This window comes from Apteryx mantelli, chromosome 4 (assembly GCF_036417845.1).
Source record: "Apteryx mantelli isolate bAptMan1 chromosome 4, bAptMan1.hap1, whole genome shotgun sequence".
Classification (NCBI taxonomy): domain Eukaryota; kingdom Metazoa; phylum Chordata; class Aves; order Apterygiformes; family Apterygidae; genus Apteryx; species Apteryx mantelli.
Genome location: NC_089981.1, coordinates 52,158,208 through 52,180,899, shown reverse-complemented (window position 1 = coordinate 52,180,899; position 22,692 = coordinate 52,158,208). Strand labels below are relative to the sequence as shown.

General features: G+C 39.1%; 1 protein-coding gene across 21 annotated transcripts in view; it reads left to right on the top strand.

The window, feature by feature from the left end:
* RAD51B (RAD51 paralog B) overlaps positions 1-22,692 on the top strand; it is a 453,279-nt gene that overhangs the window by 253,662 nt on the left and 176,925 nt on the right. For all 21 annotated transcript variants that reach the window (XM_067296566.1, XM_067296562.1, XM_067296565.1 and 18 more), the window contains one exon: positions 3,622-3,740. In XM_067296566.1, the coding sequence (XP_067152667.1) occupies positions 3,622-3,740 (119 nt within the window). The remainder of the gene's footprint in view (positions 1-3,621; positions 3,741-22,692) is intronic.

Here is a 22,692-nt window from a genome sequence, read left to right as displayed (position 1 = left end):
GTCTGGTGTTCCCTGTGGGCCAAGGTTGGTCTGATACTCCCATCTCTAAATATGAAAATATGAAGGTCGGAAGAAGGAGGCAAAGCATGCAGAAAAATATCGCTCTGTTTTGAACAGTATTATTTATCCCCTTCCTTTGTCCAGTTCACTAACGACTAAGTAGTATTTGAAATAACAGAAAAACTAATTTGGGTTTTTTTAAGGGCATGTTTGAACATAAATCCATTTTAACATATCCTCCCTTCTTCCTTCCTTTCTTCTTCCCCTGAGACATTTACTATCTTTTTGTGTTTGGAGCGAGGAGAAGGAGTGAAGCATGTGTTGTCATTGTCCTTGAACTTCTCTGCAAAGCTGGCGCTCCTTCCCCCTCAGTTCAGTTCACTTCTTGTTGCTTTACTTCTCTGTCTGCCTAATGCATCAGATTGCAGGAGGATCCCTTATAAAATGGAAACCTTTCCTGTGAGACATTCCTTTCTACCCTGTAAAAAGTCTTCACTGCAAATTTGCTCCAGGCTTTCTAACCACTTTGCACCAGAGTCATAAATTTGAATAACTTCATAGAAGAGGATTTGCCTGAAAGTGGGTCACACAAACAGCCCTCTTCAGACAGGGGCTGACACAGAATGGTACAGTAGGCTTTCTCCTTTATAATAAAATAAAATAAATCTACAGCAATTAGCTTGCTTGTTTTGCCACAAACCTTATGCCTCTAGTGCTTCTGTTCACTTCGGTACAGGTTTTAGGCCTGCAAGGAATGCAGAATTAGGAATTATTATGGAGTGATATCTCATTTTTATCACCAGGCTCTAGACATTTAACCTCTTAAATGCCCCACTGAGCATTGCAACAGCATGATCTTACTCTTTCTGTTAGCTAATAGCAGAGAAAGAGAATTTCAGGGAAGTTTGGATATGAATTTTGCAGCTGTTGTAAGCCAACAATAAGCTACTTTTGGAATGTCTGGGCTTTTGTCTGTAGTCAGAGGGTCCCAAACTGGTGGGCGAATCACTTCCAAGTGGTGTGGAGCGGTGCCTTCCCACTGCCAACATGAATGCAATTATATAACCTGTGAGTTGAATGCTTCCATACATACCAGAACTCACATTTACCTGCCTCACCTGAATTTCATGATTCCTACCCATTTCTAGCAGGTGGAAAAAAAGAACAAGATAGACTATAGGAGAGACTTTGAGCTTATTCCACATGACAAAGCGAAGATTGCAAAACTTTAAAGCTGCTTCTCTTTCTATTATTCTCTCTCAGCCTGTTTGTACAGTAATAACATTTTACTTTTGTGCTGTAAGCTTTTTCCAGAATGAATGTAATGAACTTAAGTAACTTGGTTTAAGTTATTGTAAGGGTTGTGACAGAATGGGAAATGGAGTACAGACTTCCCAGCATCCTGGTTTAACACTTGAAACACTTGAACTCAATCTCTCCTCCAGTTTGCAAGCTAAATTGCAAAGGCAGATGAAAAGAACTATTATTGTCAGCACATCTGCATTCCCAACACAGGTTGGTTAGACTAATCAACAGAATAGCGTTCCTGATACTGAAACTTCCAGTTTGGTGCTTCTGGAGTTAGTTATCCAGGTAGAAGTTTGCTTATCAGCGTATTAATCCCCTAATTATGAGCAAAGAAAAGCAACTGTCCTTGCTGCATAGCACAGTTGTAGACTATCTTCAAACTAGAACAGATTTTGTTCTGGAAAAGTGGGTATTCTGCAGATCACAGTGAGTTGCCATGATGTGGGAATTAATCCAGACAAGTACTGAGACAAGACTCCTATCAAACTATTAGCTTGAACCAAATGCTTCGTAAATTTCTTTTGTGGACCTTGAACAGTTAAAAACCTCATCCAAATCCAGTAGATGGCAAGAGAACGTTAAATTACTGTGATGGGGTTTTTCAAGGTCTTCAGATGAGTCCTTTAGTGCACTAGAACTACTTCCAGGCCCTGCTCTGAAGTCTGCTGCTCTCCTTTGTCTCATGCAGTCTAATACAATATCCTTGCCACTGTTTCTCCTCTGCATAGTTATTTAAAAAAAGTAAAAAACCCCACAACCTTGCAAATGTACAAGCAATGAAGGGTTATAAACTTGAATCTCCCAGTAGCTCAGCTGGGGCACGAGATGAGTTGCTTCCAAAATGTGGTACTTACAATTTAAGTGTCAACATTAACTGTTGCACCACTGATCATTTTGTCAGAAATATAAGACAGCTCTGAAAATTGTCTTGCAGAGTAAGTGCAATACCCTTTTATCTTTTCCAGTCTATGTTTGCAATTTGAAACGTCAGCTTTCTCATAGCAAGGTGAAATAGTTCTTTCGGCTTTGTGACTGGCTGCACTTTTCCAAAGGAGGTCTTGACTATTTGCTTATGAGAGTGCAGAAGTTAAAGAATGAAAGAGCTATCGTTCTATGTAATCTACTTTTTTCCACTTTAGTATTCTTTCCCACTGTGTTTTCTCAGGGTCTTGTCAAATCCAATTTTAATTGACTCAGTTGACAGGAATTTCATGACTGTCCTGGGGAAGCAATTCTGTTGCCTGACAGATGACAGGAAGTTTCCTGACTTTCAGTTTAACTTTCTCTCATTCAACTTCAGGCCAACTCTCTAGCTTTTTAACATTTTGGACTGACTGTCTCAAACAGTTCAATTTTCAACTCACACATGATCAGTTTGGGTTTTGTTTCTAAATTTCTTTGATTTGTCTGACTTATTCTGTTCTTAAAGCGTTTCTTGGAATAAAACAAGTCAACTGCCTATCTGTCTATCTTGCACAGTACTTGTGGTGTAAGCAAAGATGAAGGTCTTGAGCTTCTACCTGCCTGTATGTTTGTATATACACATATACCTACCTACCTACCTACCTACATACATATATATATATATGCTGCTGCTAGAGAAATCAGGTGAAATGGCAGTTTAGCAAGCTTGGTCATGCTGTGTTACTGGAAACACCTCTTCTTGTGTTATCATTGCTGATCACAGCAAAGTACATTTTCCGTCATGGTTATATAAAGTTCATATGATTGAGAGACACTAAAATGGTATTTATATGTAAGAGGCTGTTTTCATCCCTTCTTCAGAAATTTTAGAAAATGTGTGAGATGTCTGCCAGCATGAAACAGCATTTTAGTTTTTAGATCATGGCATCAAGGCACCATGCTGTGCTCCTATAACTTCCTTTCTCATTATTTCTTTAAACACTGTCTATCTGCTGGCCTGCTGCCCTGTCCTTTGGACCCATAGAAAGCTGGTTTATATGGAAGGAGTATGTTTAAAGAGGGCAAGAGAAGTATCCCCCATGAATGGTGTGTGCCTCCAGATATTTAAGAAAATGTATTGATCTCTTCAAGAAGGTAGATACTGCTTTGCAGCATATCCTTAATCCTTGGCATTTTAACTGTGTATCAGAGTGAGACAGAGAAGGACTCACACTGTAGTTCTATAGGTAAATCAGGAAGGCAGGAAATTCATGCAGTTGCATCATCCATTAAATACAAACTATGATGACCTGGCTTAAGGAATGATCTGAGATGACTGATCAGAGGTTCCCTGCCAAACCCATGTCTATGGTGCAGTCCTGACACAATTCCTTTCATTTCTACCCTCAGGAGCTTCTGGAGGCGGGAAGAGGGAATCCGGTAGTGTGACAGCAGCACTTGGGAATACATGGAGTCACAGCGTCAACACCAGGCTCATACTACAGTATCATGACTTGCCGACAAGACAGGTGAGAAGTTAACAACAAAGAGAATTTAAATTGAGCTGCACAAACAGTGCTCTGTCAGATGGGCTGTGTCCTTTAAGTGTTCTGGTTATGCGGTGTGTGTTGAGAAGGCTGGCATTCTCAGGCCAGTTGCTTATTTGAGCTGGGGGGCAGACAGCATCCTCTGCTTTTCAGAGATGGCCAGTCATTAACTGCTTTGACTACCTGTGTCAGTATGGGCTTCTCTGAGTAATGGGACCTGGTATATGTTGGCATGGTCACACAAGTTTCTTGAGCTTTCGGTGCATTTCATGTTGTGGAGATGGAGGTAATCCTTAAGGTGCTTTCCTGCTCAGGCCTTTCTGTGCCATGGTTGTTTTGCTGTCATCTTTTTCACACTTCTGTGCCAAATTTCTGCTATGACTGTTAGGATAGGGAGCACTCTATCTTCTGCAGCTGCAAGTGGAAGCTCGCTGCTTGCGTCAGCAAGCTTAACTTTGAGCAGTAAATATGGTAACAATTTTACAGAAGCATGTCTGCAAAAAGGAGAAAGCTTAGCCTTTTCCCTGAGAGACTCCATAGTTTTAGATGAAAGTAGTGTTTTTGCCTGCAATCCTCATCTCTTAATTTAAAAAAAATGTGAAAAATTAGGAGGCAGGACATTTGGGTTTTTGATTGAAGAGAAGAACTTTTTTTTTGTTTTTAAAAACATCATAACCCATGATTTCATTTGTCCCTTGGGATATCTGTGGTTGTAATCTCTTTTGGCTTTGTCTATTCTGTTTTTGTACTGATGTAACTCTTTCCAAAGGCTCTGACCCTCAGTATTAATGTTACTGATTTTCTGCCGCTTAAAGTAGAGTGCTGTCAGAAAAATTGCTTTGCAAAACTTGCACCATCTTACTCCTCAGCATTACTACCCACATGCCTTCACAACAAAGCTCCTGGCTTTTCTGACACAGAGCAAGGTTTCTCACAAGCTTGCAGAGGCCTTCGAGCCAGAGAAGAGGAAGCCATTCTGTTTTATTCTGCTCATTAGAAGTAAAGTTATACCCCTGGCACTTCTATTCCCAGAGTAGTGTATGTTGTGAAGCAGGAGTAGTCCTCTGGCTTCTCAGATAACAGGTTAAGTGTGTCAAAGGTGGTTAGAAAAAGGGTTTTCTTAACTTGCATTGAATGAGTGAGCACATTCAAATAGAAGCACACTCTCACTGTTGCTGCTCTTTTAAGTTCTCCCTGTGCTGCTTCTTGATCTGGACTGTAAGGAGCTCTGCCCTTCTGCATATGAGTGCAAAATGCAAAGCTGTTCACAAATTTCCTGGATCACTTTGGATGTATGTGGGAGGTGGATTTGGCAAAAGGGAGAAGGGCAGAAACTGGGCTATATGCTACTTCATGATACACAAAGTCAGCTAAAAAGGATTAAGAATGTTCCTGTGTTGGTGGAAAGAGGGAGCAGTTTCCCTAAAGAATATTCAGATATGAAGTCTAGTTTTCCCTGGTTTTGTTTGAGAATTAGTAGGTCACAGGTGTATAAAGTGTTTTTTCAGCCTTTACGTTCCTTAATTAAAAAAAAAAAAAGTTTAACACATCGTGTGTTAATCATGTGTAAATCATGTGTGTAACAAAAACAGAGTTTTAATCAGTCTTCCAGCTCAGTTTATCAGGTACATCACCTTGCTTGCATGTGATGCCATAGTCTATTTCAGTTAAATAGAAGAACCAAATCTGTAGTCAGGAAAAACAACCTTAAAATAAACTTTAATATACATTATGAAAAGCAAAGTAATTTGAAAGAGAAGTGTGATATAAATAGTGATATTATCTATGATGTCCATGAATGAAATAGGATATGTAGATGATATCCTGTAAATACTTTCTTGTTACTGATATCTGTCTCCTTTTTCTTTTTATTTTTTTGATAAATTCTCTTCTTAAATTCATCCAAATCTTTCAGCTGGACATGTGGTTTCCAGTAGAGTAAGGCATCTAGAATTATCACACTTGTAGTAGCACTGTATTGATTAAATTACTATAGTTTTATACAAAAATGTTCTTTTATAATTGTTTTTTACACGCTTTCAGAAGTGAATTATGGTTAAAGGTACCTCAATTCTTGAGATGCCGTTTCAGTCATCTTAAGGTGGCTCTGTCAGGAAGTACTGGATATCAAACCTTTGAAAATCAGCACTTTTTAAGGAAGCCTAACTTGAAGGTACAAAAATTCCCAAATCACCAATCACTTTCACAAATTCTTACATTACTGTAATTAAAATGTGTGTGATTATCTGTGTAGTCAAAATCATCCTGCCTTGGTTTTAAAAAGAAATTCTGCTCCAGGAAGTTACTGAAGTCACACAGTTGTTCTGGAAAACTGATGTTTGCTACCTGAGAATCATTTTACTTGGGGTGAAAAGTAGTGCAAAAACAAGTTTTCACTGCTTTTTACACCTCATAACCCTGCAGAATCAACACTTCTCAGAGAAGAAGCTGTGTTTTATTCTGACTTGCACATTAAGTGCAATTCTTTCTTTCAAAAACAAGAAAATTCTTTCTTTCTTCAGTCACTTGACCTCCTGAAGAAGGTCTTCCTGGCTCTGCTTTCCTTCCCTCTCTCCCTGAGCAGCCGGGCTGTGGTTGTGACAGTCAGAGGGATCTTCCATTCCATTTGACTTCCCTGGTAATGAAGCCTGTGTGCTAGTCCTCACTGGGAAATCGTCCCCTGTATACAGAGAAATCAGCACTGGGCCATGAGGTCTGAGGGTGGGACTCTTTCAAATGTGAAGTGAGCATATAATCGTTAAGTAGGATTCAAGCAAAAAGTTTTCTGGAAACATGGTATCTTCTGGACAGCACAGAGCGCTAGATTGCTAGATGCTTGTTCTCAGTCATGCGGTATTCATTCTGTGAAAGCTCAGGGTCCATACAGTGTCCAGACTCCTGAAACTCTGGGGAATGCCAGGGCAGCAGGTGGCAGAAAGAGTATGTGGAAAATCTGGGGAAATTAAGCATACAATTTCTACACAGTTTTTTTTTCTTTTATTGAGGAGAAAATTCCATCATTTTGTTTGTCCAACCACTATTTTTTCAGCCAGCTATCCCTTTCCCCACCCCACCCTCCATACGTCTGGTGAGCATTAATAAGACAGCAGCCAATTCAGCAAAGTAATGAAATCCTGCCTGCCCTAAAATGAATTAGGTTTGCTTTGTCGGTTGGACAACCACAGGTTACTCAATGAACAGATGAACTTTCCTCTTTTGCCCCCTTCTAGAAGCCAACGTTCTGGTTTTGTGTTTCCTTCAGGACAGAAGCAATGCCACTGGGGGGGGGGGGGGTCCTGTCTGCATTTAAATTAATTATGCCATCAAAACACACAAGCAGGGACCACAGTAGGAGTCTTTTAACTACTGAGGTGTGATTGAAGCTGCATGAGTTCCAAAGCAGGACAGTGACATAAGAGCTTGGGGAAAGCAGAAAAGGTAATCTTTTCACACAAATTTGTTTGTGAAGGGAATTTGTCACTATCTTTTTGCTATATGGTACTGATATTTGGTTTTCCCTAAGCACTTGTGTAAGTCATTAACCTTGACATCTGTTCTCCTGAAATCCATACATAAACATGCAGGCTCTTTGAGCCTTGTCCAAAAACAACTGGGCTGCACTAGAAACTAAGACTCCTCAGTTACCCCTATGCTTATAATTACCCTTCTTTCCTGAATTGGAGTCAGCAGACTCCAAGATTACTGTTTTCATGTGTGCTCAGCTGTCTTTGGGGGCCAGCATGGTAGGGTTTAATAAGTTGACATGCTATATTTACCATTTTATTCTTGTCTTTTGGAGGCAGGGTGCTGGATTAAGTGAAACACTGGCCAGATCTGGTATGGTGACTTCTATGGGCCTGTTTTACTTTATACTTCCCAAGGGATTTGTGAGACTCACAATATTGTGTTAAGGTCTGTAATGCATTCTGAAATTCTCAGATGGAAACCGCTATAGAAGCACAGAGTGTTATTTTATAACAATATTAATGTTTTCCTATGATATTTTAAAGAAAGAGCCTTTAAGATTGAGATATGGCATCGAACTTCCACAGCTTTGCCAGGTGAGTTGTTATACAGCAATTTTCCTGCTTCATGTAAAGTGTTTCAAATCCATAAGTCTGTGGTGACTCATTATTAAAAAAAAAAAATTACAAAACTTCTCTCATGCAAACTGATGCCAGACATAACTTTTGCTGTGTCCTTGGTTACAGACCAGCTGTTTTGTGCTGCTCTGCTTAGTATCATATGAATAAGCACTGAATAAGCATTCCAAAATTGTGACTGTGAAGCAACCGTGGTACTTTCCAGCCTGGGGAAGGGCTGGGAGAGTGGGTGAGAGTGAGGGTGAAGTTTAGGTGTATGTGACTTGCTAAGGCTTACTGCTATGATTCTTTGTTTGGATCTGGATTTGTTATAATTTTAGTGAAGCAACTCTTCCAAATGGCACAGATGTTTGCCTGTAACTCTACCAATGTTTGAGAAATATATTAAAAATAGAAATAATGTAAGTTGTTGCAGTTATGATGGTTTCAGAATATAAGTGAAACCAGATATATCTCTCCCTGTAAAACACTGAAAATAGTTGTCATCTAGACTCTGTAGCTGTTGGATCATGAGTTACCTAGTCCCATTTTAAAGATAATATCAGATGGGTTTTTCATCAATCAAAAGTGAAGCAAATAAACCACAGAAAATAAAGCAATTGCAAACAAGACAAGTAGAATGAGAAAGAAATACAGTAAGCACTATGTGGGGTTACCACTTTCTAAATTTTGCCTTAATAATCGGTAGGATAGCAAGTACAGCAATGAAGTTTGGAACAAACTTTTTAGTGTTCAAACATGATGGAAGATTGTAGCCTCATATTAAAAAGGGTTCTAATTATTTTCGTGAGATAGTAATATTTACTGGGAAGAGAAAAGAGGCAACCTGGCAGAACACATACTGAAATCACTGTGAGATGGAGGGAACAATGCCTAATACAAATGAAATACAAACAGTACAGCTGGGCTTTTTTCTATTAACTTTGTAATAGTTATAGTGACTTACTAAAGCAAATAGAGATCAAGAAGAAAAGGCAATGAAAATAAAAAGATGCTTTCCATAGTCTTAAATATAGTTTTGGAGTCAAACCAGCAAGATGAGGACAGAAGTGGCTACTAGTATAGAGAAATGTTAGACAGAAAGCTTTTCGCCTACTTTGGAAGGAACAGAGAAGAAGCTAGCTCTCAATTTTTGTCAAGGTGGAGCAAGCAGAAGCCCAGAGAGAACTGAGCACTGAAATGAACGTTGGGCAAGGAAGGTGACTGAGGGTGTGTGAAGGTTGCACACTTTTGGGTGTGAGGCAGGAGGTATTCTTGCTTCCATTCTGCCCTCTGTGTAGCTAGATTTGGGGAGGTTCAGAAAAGGAAATTTCAATAGATCAAAACAAGAAACGAAGAAAGCTCTGCATGTGGGTTTTTAGCAGAATTATTAGGACAAATGAAGTGCCATTCAGTGGCTTCAATCTGTGTTGGAAAAACCTGCCTGTATATGCTACATGAATCACATACCTAGTACAGTAAGGCAGATTATGTACATAGTACAATACTGTTTTTCAAGTCTTAAGGTATGAGAAAATCTGCAGATGATAGGGGATAATGAGCTCCAGTAAGCAGTGATTAAAAAAAGAGATGTAACTATTCCAGGTAGTTGGATATGGGAAACAAGTAGTACCTCCATTTTTCTGAAGGTCAGGTTTTAAAATGAAAGTGATATACAGTGTTGCCTATCATAGCTGTGTATCTGTTCTAAGCTAGTTATATAATGTGCCTATCTCATGGAAAATGAGTTTCATGAAAACACAGAGATTTCACACACACACACACACACAAAAAAAAGAGTGATGATATGGAGTCATATAAGGAGATGGATTAGTTTTAAGAAAGTAGGGTGGGTTTAGGTAAGATTAAATTTTGTGGTTCTGCATTATGGAGGACATTGCTTTTGAAGAATGTCACCATACTGTAATGCAGGTTGAGCAGATTTACAATCTGATTAACCCAGCCTATGTGTCAATTTTTGGAGGTCCTCAGAAGAGATTATTTTACCCAATTTTTACGTTTTGCAGAACTACGTAAAAGAAACACCCTTATTTTGTCACAGAAAATAATTCATTCTTGCTTACAAAACCTACACAGAAGAAAGAAATATTTTTTCTTAATCAGTTTAGTTCTTATCTTTTTAAGAATCATGCTATTTTCCATGTTTTCTCCTTCCTTCTGCTGTTTCAAATGGCATAAACATTGTGACATGGCTGAACATGGCTGTTTTGACTTCCCTGTGTGCTCCACAAGAAATGTTCCTGGTGTGTACGGCCTTTCTGCCTGAGTGTGATAACCAGTGTCTTTTTGGGAATGTCCTTTGTTGGGGCGAACTATAACTGAAGATCTAGTAATGTGGGATGCATGTGGTATCTTTAGAAGATTATACAAGTGAGTAATAATCTCTTGTTATTTACTGGAATTACTTACTGTCTTTCAATTTCTTGTCGGGGCAAATTTTGAGCATCCTGACCAGGATGTTCAGCCAGTGCAGTATGGCGCTATTGGTGCTAGCACGGATACTGAAAGCAGCACAGCTGCACTAGTTCACTGCTGTGCCCTGAACTAGTAAGACTGAACCTAGCACCGTGCTGATGTAGCTCTCCTGCTTCTCTTGCTGGACTAGCTTGACTGTCTCTAGCTGAGGAATTTCTCCCATGTGCTTTAATGTGCACATAGACATCTTCTAACTCTTACCAAAATCAAAGATCCCATTAGCAAAAGATTGGTGAAATGACTTTCCATGTCAACTGACTGTCCATTTTTCTTGCTTTTTATGAGGCAGGACACTCCTTTGGCTGTTGAGTGTCAAGATACAGAAGGACTGAAGGAGCACTGATTGGAATTATGCAAACCCTTGCATTAAAAAAAAAGATTTTTTTGTAGGACAGACAGTCTACTCCAGAGACTTCTGCCTCATCCCTTCTATTTTTTGAATCAAGATGGCATGAAAGGTTGTTATGTGCTCAAATTTCCACACATGTGTACAAACCACATCCTTTAAAAATACATGAATAAGTAGCTTATTAGCTGCTTCTGATTGAAAAGGCTCTAGACTGATAACGCTGATGACAGAAATCTTTTGCTTTCCATAGATCATATACAAGCGTAAGCAGCAATATGAACTTAGTGAGTTGCATGTGAACAGGATGAATGCCATAAAAAGTAGAGGAAAAGGGTCAGTAACCAGTATCTAGAGCTGGAATATCACTAGGCCACTTTTCTGACTTGTGTGTTTGTTCATGTCTCTGCAGTAAGGTTCCTTCCTAATGGACTTGTGGGGAAGGGTTATACAATATAAACATCACTGTAGTCCTGTCTGTGTTAAATGGGACTGGATTTATGGCCGTCTCCTGTTAACAGGACACTTTATACAGAGAAAAATATTTCCATCAGTCTCGAACAAGAACCCATTTACTCAGATGCTTGTACAACACTAATCAATGTGGTATCTAAGAATCTATATAGAAATGAAAGGACTCTTGACAGAATGGAAAAGAACAGAAGGAAGCCTTTAAATAGTTCATATTTTTCTCTATCCCTTTTTTAATAAGCTTTGCAGTTTTTCTTAATGAAGGTTATTTTAACACCAGATTGACAAAAGGTAGCAGCAGCTGTGCAATCTTCAAACTCAGAGATTTGTAATGCAAAGCATCCTAAACAAAGAAGCAGGGACATCTCTGAGGTAGAGAGGTAAATTCATTCATTAAATTATACTCAGTCTTTCTACTGAGACTGGTAGCAAAGGAGTATACTGATGAGGGTGCTTTCCACTAGAGACTGAACTGCAGCATCCCAGCTATTTTTCACAGGCCAGTCAGCTCTCCTCTTTGGCTGCCACCAACCTGCACTGGTTGTGAGTTCGCCCCGTCATGGTACGCTGTGTTTTCAAATTACTGTGCAAACGTTCGCTGACTGATCTCTGCAACACCCCTGCCAGGTGCTCATAACTGAGGAAACTGAGTCATGAATAACTAACTTGCCAGAGTAAATCCTTTGCAGCTGGGAATAGAGCTGAAATCTGTTCACTGCCATTTATGTGCCACTAAGCTTGCTCTTACTCAATCTTTACTGCCTATTTTTCAGGCACTTAAGAAGTCTTTGTACCTCCACACAGTATGTAGTTCCTATCTGTGAAGGCACTCCTGCTTCTATGTCCAGTTTTCTCTTTAAATTAACTCACGCTCTGCACTGGTTTTATGTATGTTCTCTGTGTCACTGACTTCTCTCGTCTTCTGAATCTCTTTTCTTAGCATGCCATAAACATTTCTTTGTTGATGTTCACCATTAATGTAAGCTTAACAGAGCTGAGACTGTGTTCTGAGCTTTCTTGCAAAACCCTCTCTACTTCTTTGTTTTCCTGTTTCTGCTGATAGCATAGGTGTTTTCTGTCTCTTAGGCCCAGGGCCCAGAAGTCACCTTGCATTCCTACCTCTCTCCCATTTGCAAACATTAAAATTGTTCCAAGTTATGCTATTACATATTTCACAACAAAGCAAAGAGCTACCATTTAAACTTTTAGACAAGTAAAATGCTTGTCCAGGCCCTTATCTTCTGTATTGGTTAATGCAACATCTTAATTTCTAGTATCATTAACCCCATATTTTTTCTCCTCTATCCAAAAAAAACCCACAGAAGAGAGAATTGTTACCTTGGTACCTACACAGTCACAGTGACCCTACTGTTTTGATTTTTATATTTTCTCTCCTTTATAACTGGGAAAGAAGCCTTGTGCCTTTGTCTGATTGTGTAATTGTGCACCTTTGTGTAAATCAGATAGCAAGATTCTCAGAAATCAGGGCTATGTCTCCTGTTCTTTACTGGGAGCCACTTAGAGGTCAGGATAGGAGGGGTAAGATTACTTATAACAAAATCCGTTCTGAAGATAAACAGAGTTCAGTTTGTGAGGCTGTTAATCCAATGCCTTTTACAAACATTGTATTTACAGCTCACTAAAACAGTATAAAATATGGGAGAGAGAAAGAACCAGATCTGATTTTCAGGCTCTGGTCTGAACTGTCTGAAAAATGTTTAATTTGTATGCTTAAGCCCATTTGCAGAGAGGGAATGAACACAAATTCCCATCCTGTTTATGTAGAATCACTTTTCTGATTTTGATTGGACTTTGGTGTGAGCTTTCTCCTGAAAATAGAGTGGAGTTAACCTAGGGCAGATTCTGTCATCAATATCTGAAGTGTCATTACTCCTAACATCAGAGTGTCAATGACCAAAGTTGTTTATCCTTGGAATGCCATCACAAATCCCCCTGTCTCCTGTCTTTTGCCAGATCCTATTTTTTTTTCTTTTCCTTATAATTGAAAGCAAGCAAACAAAAATTCCTAACTCATATAAGTGTTTATTATTTAGAAAAGTTCTGCTAAGTCCATCCTGGAATATGGTATACTTAAAGTTTGAAGACATTCTTAATAGAGAAGAAGATCAGAATATCATTATGAAGAAATTGGATAAACTTAAGTAGTAAGAATATAGTGAAATATGAAATTGATAATATAAATAGCATAATATATAAAATACTATTAGGCATTACAAACAAGTTTCTGCTTTACATAAGGAGCTTACAAGTTGGAAGTGAAGATAATACTTGAATGTTTTAGTTGATCACAGGATGACTAAATCAACAGGGTAATGCAATCATGAAAAGAGTGAGTGCTATCCTAGGATGGGTTGGGCAAGATATTTTCAAAGAAAAAAGGAAAGTACCATTGTAGAAAGGCACTGGGAGTTCTCATCTGGAGTATTGTATGTAGCATGGTCATTTGTGTTTAAAGTAGCTATGTTCAAAATAAAACAAGTGCTAAGAAGGCATAATAGAATTACTATGGGAACAGAGATACTACTTTGAGAGAAGACCCAAGAGCTCTGAAGAAACAGACACAAGTGTGTCTTCCCATGGCCAGGCATCGAGCCCATCCCTCTGCTGCAAGTTCTTGTCCCCACAGCAGAATTGGCCAAAGGCAGCTTTGCCACTTCCATGCAGAAGAAACGTATTAGCACAGCTTACTCTGGTCTGTAATTTAAGCTGATGCGTTGGACTTCAAGGGAAGTGGCTGAGGCCTGAGTGTACATGTTCTTTCACTGGTTCCACTGTAGGTGAGTTTATGAGATGGACTGATCAGAGAGCTCAGGATGGTGATGTTTTAGGCTACTGCAGCAAGATTGGTTAGAATTCATCTTATTAACTGGGTCTAGGTGTTACACTGATCCAGAAGCCAAAGCCTTGTAGCTGGGAAAGGCTCACACCTTTCTGGCTTGGAGCAAACATGCAACTGTGATACTGTAGTAATTTTCCAGTGGAAGGTAGAAACAACAGATCTCCTTTTAAGAAGAATAAGGAGGATTTAGTAATAGAGAAAGTCTCTTCCAGTCTTGTATCCCTGTCAGAATAATGAGTCTATAAAACAGTAGTAGTGTAGTTTCATATTTGTCCTCCTTCTGTGCACATGTGCTCATTTATAATTCTAAGATTATTATTTTTTCTACCTTGAGGATTTCCTGACTCAGTAATACTTTCTCCTTCTTTCTTCTTTTTCTCCTTACTTTCTTCTTAGGTAAGGTCTGTGCTAGAATATGTTTGCTGATGTAGCAATAAGTTTGAGCTGTTACTGGTAAAAATCAGATACCTCAGATAAATGTGTAAAACAAAGCAAGCTTCAACATACTGACTTTAGCAAGCAAAATGCATTGCATCCTCTGAAAAGGCAGAAATCAGACACGATCCCCATGTTCAGGCATTACAACTTTCATGATGCTCTAAACATATTAAAGGAGAGTATTTAAGGAGATTTTGTGTCTAGGATATTATACTTTGAACTTGAATTGATGCTTGTTTTTTTGAATCTAATGTGATTGAACTTTCTAGATTGACAGCCCAGGAGAATGATAGCCAGTGAGTGGATTTTCAAGATGGGCTGCACAGAAAACAGCATATTTTCTTCTCTTCAGCCTTATCAGTATACCTACCCGTGGTATGATCAGTTAATCTAGACGGGTTTGTTTTGCCTAGACTCTCTGATCTTTGGTGTCTGTTTGCAATTCCTGTGGTATCGGTGCCTTTAGCTGTGATCCAAAAACAGACCAAGAAAAAGAAGAAACCCTCCTGTTGCTTAGAAACTGAATACAGGCTACTGACCACCTCTAAGGAATAGAAACAATTTTGAGATACCACTGCCTGAGAGGGATGGCACCCTAAAACAGAGGTTTTCAATGGACTCTGCTGTTGGAGGTCTGCCTAGCCAACTAGCTCTTCTTCATCATTTCTACCTTTCATGCTGCATCAAGAAGATGTAAAATATATAATTTTCACAATATTACCTTTCCCTGCACTGATTGCTATAACTGATGGAAAAATGTGATGTGATTTTAAAAGACAACTGCTCAATCAGAAATGGAAAGAATGCTAGTGCATTAAGGTGAAGCCCACATTGTGGAAACATTTAAAGATACTTGACTGAAAGGTAAAAGGCAGATTTACTGTAAAATCAGTTCTTCATTATACAAGATAATGTGAGGGAAGTTTACAATAAATCCAAATAAAGGAAAAACATGGATAATATACTACTTTCTGGTCTGCAGTGGCTTTGCAGAATCCAGTTTGGGGCGTCTACATGCTCCACAGTGCTGAACTGGAAGCTATGGTGTTTAGGATGCAAAGACACCTGAGCTGGCTTTGTACAAAGCTGACTCTGGTCTAGGAGATTTGGCTTGGAGTCTGAGCCAGTAAAGCCTTTTCAGACCTGAGCCAGCACTACTATTTTACTGTGCAAGCTGATATTTCTGGTCCGATTTGTGTGTTTGTTCTCCAGTATGTCAGAGAAGTTAGTCTCTCTTACTGCCTGAATTTATTTATCTAATAATAATATGAAAACCTCTACCCATGTTCTTCTCAAGCTGCAGATGGAATTAGAAAGCCGCTTAATCCCCTCTCAACTTCTTTTTATGCTTCCCGCTGGATCTAGTCCAACTCTTATTAAAAATAAGAGGAAACTAGTTTGTTTTCCTTTCTTCATATATTTTGTCTTACTTTTCACTGGTGATCTTAGATCGGCTATCTCAGTCTTCATTTGAAATAGCTGAGCAGGCTAAAAAGAGAAAAGAGAGGTCTAAATTAGCATGAAAGAATTCAAGGAGTTTTTCACTCATCTAAATTTATTGTTATTAAATACAGAAAAGAAAGTTATCACTGTAAGAAATGTAGTAAATAAAAGTTGCATTTTAGGTGCTATTACAGGAAAAAAGAGGTGAAAAGATTTCTTTTTCACTAATTTTTTATCCTACAGTTTTGCATTTTCTTTGCTAAGGCCACATTTTTGTCCTTTGAGCATAACAAATTAAGTTTTCAAAAATCTACAAATATTTATGATCCCTAGCGCATCACATAGACCAATCTGAATTTCTAAAACGCAGTCACCGTGCAAGAGAATATCAAAGGTTATGAGCTGTAAATGTAACTCCAAGGAGTTTTGTGAAAAGAACGACCATTGTGTCTGACCTTTGCTTTTGTTTCTCCTGCAACGTAAAAGGGTTTACTAACCTGCTGGTTCTTCTTTAGGGCATGCTGTCATCGAAACATTACAGATCTGATGGGTTTTAAAGCACTGTTTCAGGTCCTAAAGGACTGTCCAGCTATCGTCCGTACCATGTACTGAAGTAAAGTACGTTTGCCTTTACCTTAGATAACAAAATTACAAAGTTGGTGAAGAAAAATGTATTAATTGGTGGGGAACCACTAGAAACTTAAACCAAGTCTCCCTAAATATTTGTTGGTTGTTAGAGAAAAGTTTTTCTGGCACTCTGTTGCTCAACTGTAGTGCATTCAGTAATACAGATGATTTTTATAAGACCGTGAAGCTTTCTTTTAACACATTGTTTTCTACTTCCTTGGTAAAATCTCTCCCAGTAATGTTTTTGTTACAGAAAATCTGAGTCTTTTAGAAAGATTGAAATTAAATATTAAATTAAATCTATGACCTTTTCCTGACTTCTATAAAATATTACAATATTCCAAAAGTACATTCATTACATCTGTGTGTATTAGCCCACAGATCTGTATCAATTTTTTCTTGTCTTTATTATGTGATGCCCAGTGGAATCTAAATATATTCTACTGAGGCTTCAGATAAGATAAAATTTCTGTCTCTCACATGTGAATTTAGCAGTATTGTTGTGTTAGGTTGTCTCCAAGGACTTAACTTTTCGGAACAGAACAAAGTGAACATACAAAAAAAAAAAGTTGGAAAGTGTTTTTTTTGTTTCATGTCAAAAGCTTTTTGCAGCCAGTAGTGTGGGTGAAAATATTTATGCTGTGGTCTAAACTTTGTTGAATCCCATTTCTTCTTGGCCCAAGTCTGGGAACTTAAGATTGTGACTTTACATCAAGCAAGTATGAGGGACATTGTTTTTACTGGTGTCTAAAAACGATGAATGTGGGATCGGGAGAGCGCCCTTGTGATGCCCTTTACACTGGATTAATTTTCTTTCAAATTGTAAACAATGATTTTGAGCTTTTTTAGCTTTGGAAAGCCAAAAGAAAGTGAAATGCTGTCCTATGTGAGAAGGAAAGACTATTAGCTGAATAAAGATTTGAGACACATTAGAAACAGGGATCAGGAATTGAATTTGCAGCAGATGATACTTTTTTCATCTGTAGAAGATAAAATAAGCAATACGTTGCTGAAACTCTTGTAAGTAAGGTTAATAGGGATCTGAAGAACAATGAAAACAATAAATCATGATGGCAATGGTTAATTACATATTTTTTAAATGTATATTTGTTATGTCATAGTTGAGAATTGCACCCAGCTGCTCTGCTCTGTGCAGTGGTGAGGGCTGGATGCTGTTTGGATCCCCACCTCTTCAGCCACAAGGACAGAGGAGCCGGTGGCACCTCTATCTATGCGTGTGGCTCAGTGGAGGAGAAAGTGGGTAGCTGCTGGGCTTCCCCGCTGTTTTCTCAGCTGCTACCACCTCTTCCAGGCAAATCTGGCAGACCAGATGGAAGCAGCTGCCTGTTCTCAGGAGAACTTCTCTGATGCCGTTGTACTGTTGCTCCCTTAGGAGCTCTTCCTGATTCAGGACGCATGATCCTGGGGATAAGGCAGTGTTCCTATATATGTCATAAATAAGAATTATATCCTTCAGCGCTTTTCTTGTTTCTAGAATCAGACTCAAACTGAACAGTATAGATGACTCTGAAAAGCTATATAAATTTTATTTTCTGTTCTTCTCAATACAGTGGGCCATATGTCTGATGAGTGACCACAGACTGCTTCACAAGAACATTCCCCTAGGAGTTTGTCTTTACGTTACCCAACTTCATCCAGCCACAACACCACTCCTAGATCCCTTTTTAGTACTATTTCATTGTGGTAATCAGGACGTGCTGTCTGTCTGTACTCTTTCCTGCTTAGTAAATGCTACTAGCTTTTTCTCCTGAATTACCCTTCATGTTGGACGATTACCAGGCCTTTGGGCCTTAGAAGTATTATAGCATAGGAAATTGTCATGGCCAAGCTTTTGTGAAGTTTCCTGGCCTCTACAGGACTCTCCATTGGGAGAATTAGGAAAGACTGGAAAACAGAAAAGATGACAAAATTCAGTTTACAAAGTAGGGAATAAGGCATGTGTCAGGGAGACAGAAAGTGACTCTGGGAAGAAGAATTTCACAGGGACTGGTGTTACATAAACAGTCAGGAGTTGTTTGGTTCCTCGTACCCTGTATTTCACATGGGGGAAACTTATACCTGGGCCTGCCCTGGGACTCCAGAAGGGATTGGCATGTGGAGTATAAAGGTAAGATGAGGCTATTTGCCTAGTCTCTCTGGCTTAAGTGGAAGTATACTGGAGGCAACCTGCTTTTGTGCATTTCCAAGGCCAGATTGTTGCAGTTTGACACAATTCAGATCAACATTTTGGATTTGATTTTTTTTCTCCAATTAAAACTTCAAATGTCCCAATGTTTGCCTGATACTATGAGCAGTTTTCTTACTATGAGCAGTTCATATTGTGAATCCTTAAATATATCAGGCAGGAAAAAGACATTCTGGCTAAAATAGTTCAGGACTCTGTTCACAATCTGGGAGAGGACAGCTAAGCAAAATAATCGTCTTGTTAGATTTGGCCTACTGCATTCAGGACAGTCATTCTTCTGGAGCATGTCATGGCAGTTTACCTTGGAAAGCTTTATTTTCATTGTCTGTGATTGTCTTTGATTTTCATTTGAGGTTTTGCTGATTTCCTTCCATTGAAGTTATGGTTACTGAGTCCAGGGATATTCGGAGCTCCTCATTACAATGCCTGAAGCTAAAACCATGTCAGATGGCAGCAAATATTTGATGCTAAGCTCCCTCACTGGAAATCCGATGTTGGACTAATACTTGCACACCACAAGGACTGGAGCGATTTGCAGACTGGTCTTCTGTTGCCAGCAATTACCTGGATAAGATAGATTCAGGACCTAGAAAACGTGAATAGTTAATCTCCGGATGTGAGTATCTGGTGAGAGCTTCCTTTTTATAGACAGTAAGTGCTAGAAATCATTTAAAAGAAGAGGAGAACGTCACAACTAAAATACACGCCTTTGTTCTGGTTTTATGAGGGGAGAAGGAATTGACCCCACTGAATGTTTGGGGAACAGATAACAGAGCTGCTGTTTGGCCCTCTGTGCAGGGAAAAGCAGAGTATCTCTGGAGCTGTGCCTGCCTGGCAGAAAATTAACACAGCGAAGTTGCTACAGATGTCTGTCTCCATGCCTGAGTTTGGACTAATGCAAGGGAATGTTATGTGATTTTCATGTAATCACTCAATGAGACAGTGGCAGAGCTAGGAAGAGAGTTCATGAATCCTGATTCCCAGGTCCTGGCATTACACAATAAGAAAAAGTTCTTTATGAATGTATTGCTCTTTAGAGGCAAGAACTGAAAAAGCGAGGTATAGCAGGACATGACATTCAGAAAGTGTCCTCTTTCCTGGACTTGCCCATTCCCCTGTTTCTCCTCCATTCTTAAAAGATTCTTGGTTTTCATTTCTATCTCCTCCTTTTGTTTGTTTTCCTTCCATTTCTTTCCTTTGCGAGTATTGAATGTCTCCTTTGGGAGTAAGCCTAGCCACATGTGCGTGCAATGATGGTTTATTTTTATTGGAGTCATTGCCTGTGACTGTTATTCATTACTATAAGAAGAACTGCACTAACAAACTGCTCCAAGAACTTTTTTTTGGTAGTAAAAAGTCCTGTTTTGTACATAGCTGTTGAAAGTATTTACTACCACTGTTATCTAATGGGTTAAGAGTTTGGAGCTTGGATTCTGATGCCACCTCCTGAATGTCCTGTTGTGTCTAGTGTTGCAAAGCAGAATCTCATCTTCTTTCAGCCTCCTGGGCACATTATCTCTCTGAGTCAGATTTTCAGTCATCTGTCCACCTCTCTGCTACCTGAGCAGTTGAATTGGCGTCTGCTTAGGGAAGAATTTTTGGTTGCACAAAGCTAATATAGTCACTGTGTACTGCTGTGGCCTCTTATGATAAAGCATACAGCCAAAAAACCACTGTGCTCCAAACAAGGCCTGCCTGGGATGAAGTGACTGATTCAGAAAAGGCAATTCAAAAGTAGTATAAAAATGCTTTTGTCTCCCTTGTACTTCAGTGTTCTCCTGGCACTGGATAAGCAATCAACAGCACTACCTCCTTGCCTTTATTCTCAAGTCATCACACATTTCTCTGTCACTGTGGGCAAGACCACCATCTCCCATCTTGCAGGCTCAATTCCTGGTATTTCTGTAAGCTTTTACCGTATCATAAATCATGCAAATAGGCCAAGAAGCCCAACAGTAGATGAGGAGCGTATGCTTAGCATAAATGTTAGTCAGAACTTAGAGATGTAAGCAGCTTTATTGATTCCACATAAGAAATATAACAATGTAAAATCAAGTAATATTACCCACTCCTGAGGTCAGAGTGCAGCACAGTGAGGCAAGATAAGTGATCTACCTAGGGTTACCCAAAAGAGCATACCGTTACCCTAAAAGTTAACGGTAGGACAAAACAAACAAGCAGAAGTGATTTATCTGAAGTTTGGCTCTCATCGCATAGGTCCATGATTTCTAGAGATTGTTTTAAATATTTCAGAATCTCTGCTTCCCATTAACACTGACACCTGAACCTTAAAATCAAAGGTAATCTGACAGAATTTGTCCAGGCATATTTTACTTTTGTTGATGTAAGAGATTTGGTTGACTTCTTTATCCCATGCTGAATCCATCTCATGTTTTCCCTCAGGTTTTCTCTTCATTAATTTTCTTACTCAAACTCCTGCCCACTATTGCTGTTTCCCCTGCAAAACTGTGTTAAGTGCATCTGCATTTCTCCTCCTTATTTTTCTCAAGATGAGAGCCAGGGACCAGTTAACTTTGCAGTCTTAGCAATGTTTTTTTAATAGGTGGAATTTGCATGTGTAATATAGTTTACATGCATTGCACTAAAGGAAAATAAACACACATGCTGCTAGGTTTCTGGAGGTGAGACAACAGCAGGGAGTCCACTGCCTTTTGAATCTGTTCATTTTGCTGTTGTTTCCAAATGTGTGCTAAAGGGACGCTTTTAGGGTATACACGCTCAAACGCTGTTTACCTTCTTTTCTGCGCTAATTGGTTTGGATATATGGAATGCTTCTCATAAAGTGCCTCTAGCTGCCATTGTTGCTTTTCTATAAAATAGTAGAGAGGAAACTCATTCCTAAACAGTTTCCTCTGGACAGGATTTTCTTGTGGGGGAAGGAGAGATCCAATTATAGAGCAATTTAAATTGCTCTATAAAGCATTTTATTGACTCGTGGCCCATTAACCCTGGTTTTGATGAAAAACTTTTCAAAGAACTGGATTTTATGGAGCCACATCTCTCAAGTGCTGTGCATGGCATAAATGAAGCATGATATTTTTCTAAGAAAACCATCCAAATTGTAATTTGTTGTTTTACATGTTTGAAAGTATTAGGGACTCCACAGCTGTTCCCAGTACTGTGGCACATTTGTAGCCCCATCTCCCGCTGTTTGCTCCCAGGTGCTCAGAACTTCTTAACCTTTACCCATTCTCAATCCAGCAGGTTTGTTTTACCAGGGAGTATGTATGTGCAGTGTCTAGATGATTAGGTGGGCTGAAACAGGACTGCATATATTCGCTTTCTCTCAGCTGTCTGTTTCTCGTCTTTCATTTCCAGTCATTGTACAGCCTGCCCTGTCCACAGCCTTTTTTAATGACAATGAAAGAAACCATGAAGAAGCCTCCACGTGATGCTTAGCATACAGTGCAGACAGTGCTGCTGCTTTCTTCAGCTTGAAAAGGGGAAAATCTGTACATAGAGAGCTTTTCCTTGCAAGGGATTTGGAGGAGGATGTGAGCCATGGGATAATCTTTGCAGTCATCTCCATATGAAAATACAAGTCACTGATAAAGTCAAACCAAAACTCTTACATTATTTGCTTGGGAAGACAATGTGATTTGGTAAAGTTTTATTCAGAATTTAGTACTGATACATGCTGTACAGTCATTAGGAAGACATTTAATCTCTGACCTTCCATTTACCCAAATGCATAATGAGAATATTTTTCACCACTGTTGTAAAGCCTTTGAAAATCTACGGATGAAGTACCAGATAAAGTATTGAATCAAAATCCTGTTACTCCAAGAGCCATTCTTAGTGGGGGATCAGTAAATTATTTATGGGTATTTCCTGCAGGCTAAGGATGTAGATAGAGGATACCTAAGCTACTTTATTTCACCAGAACACTGGAGGTGAAGTATTAGGGTTGTTTTTTGTTCTTATGCTAAGGAACAAATATCCCC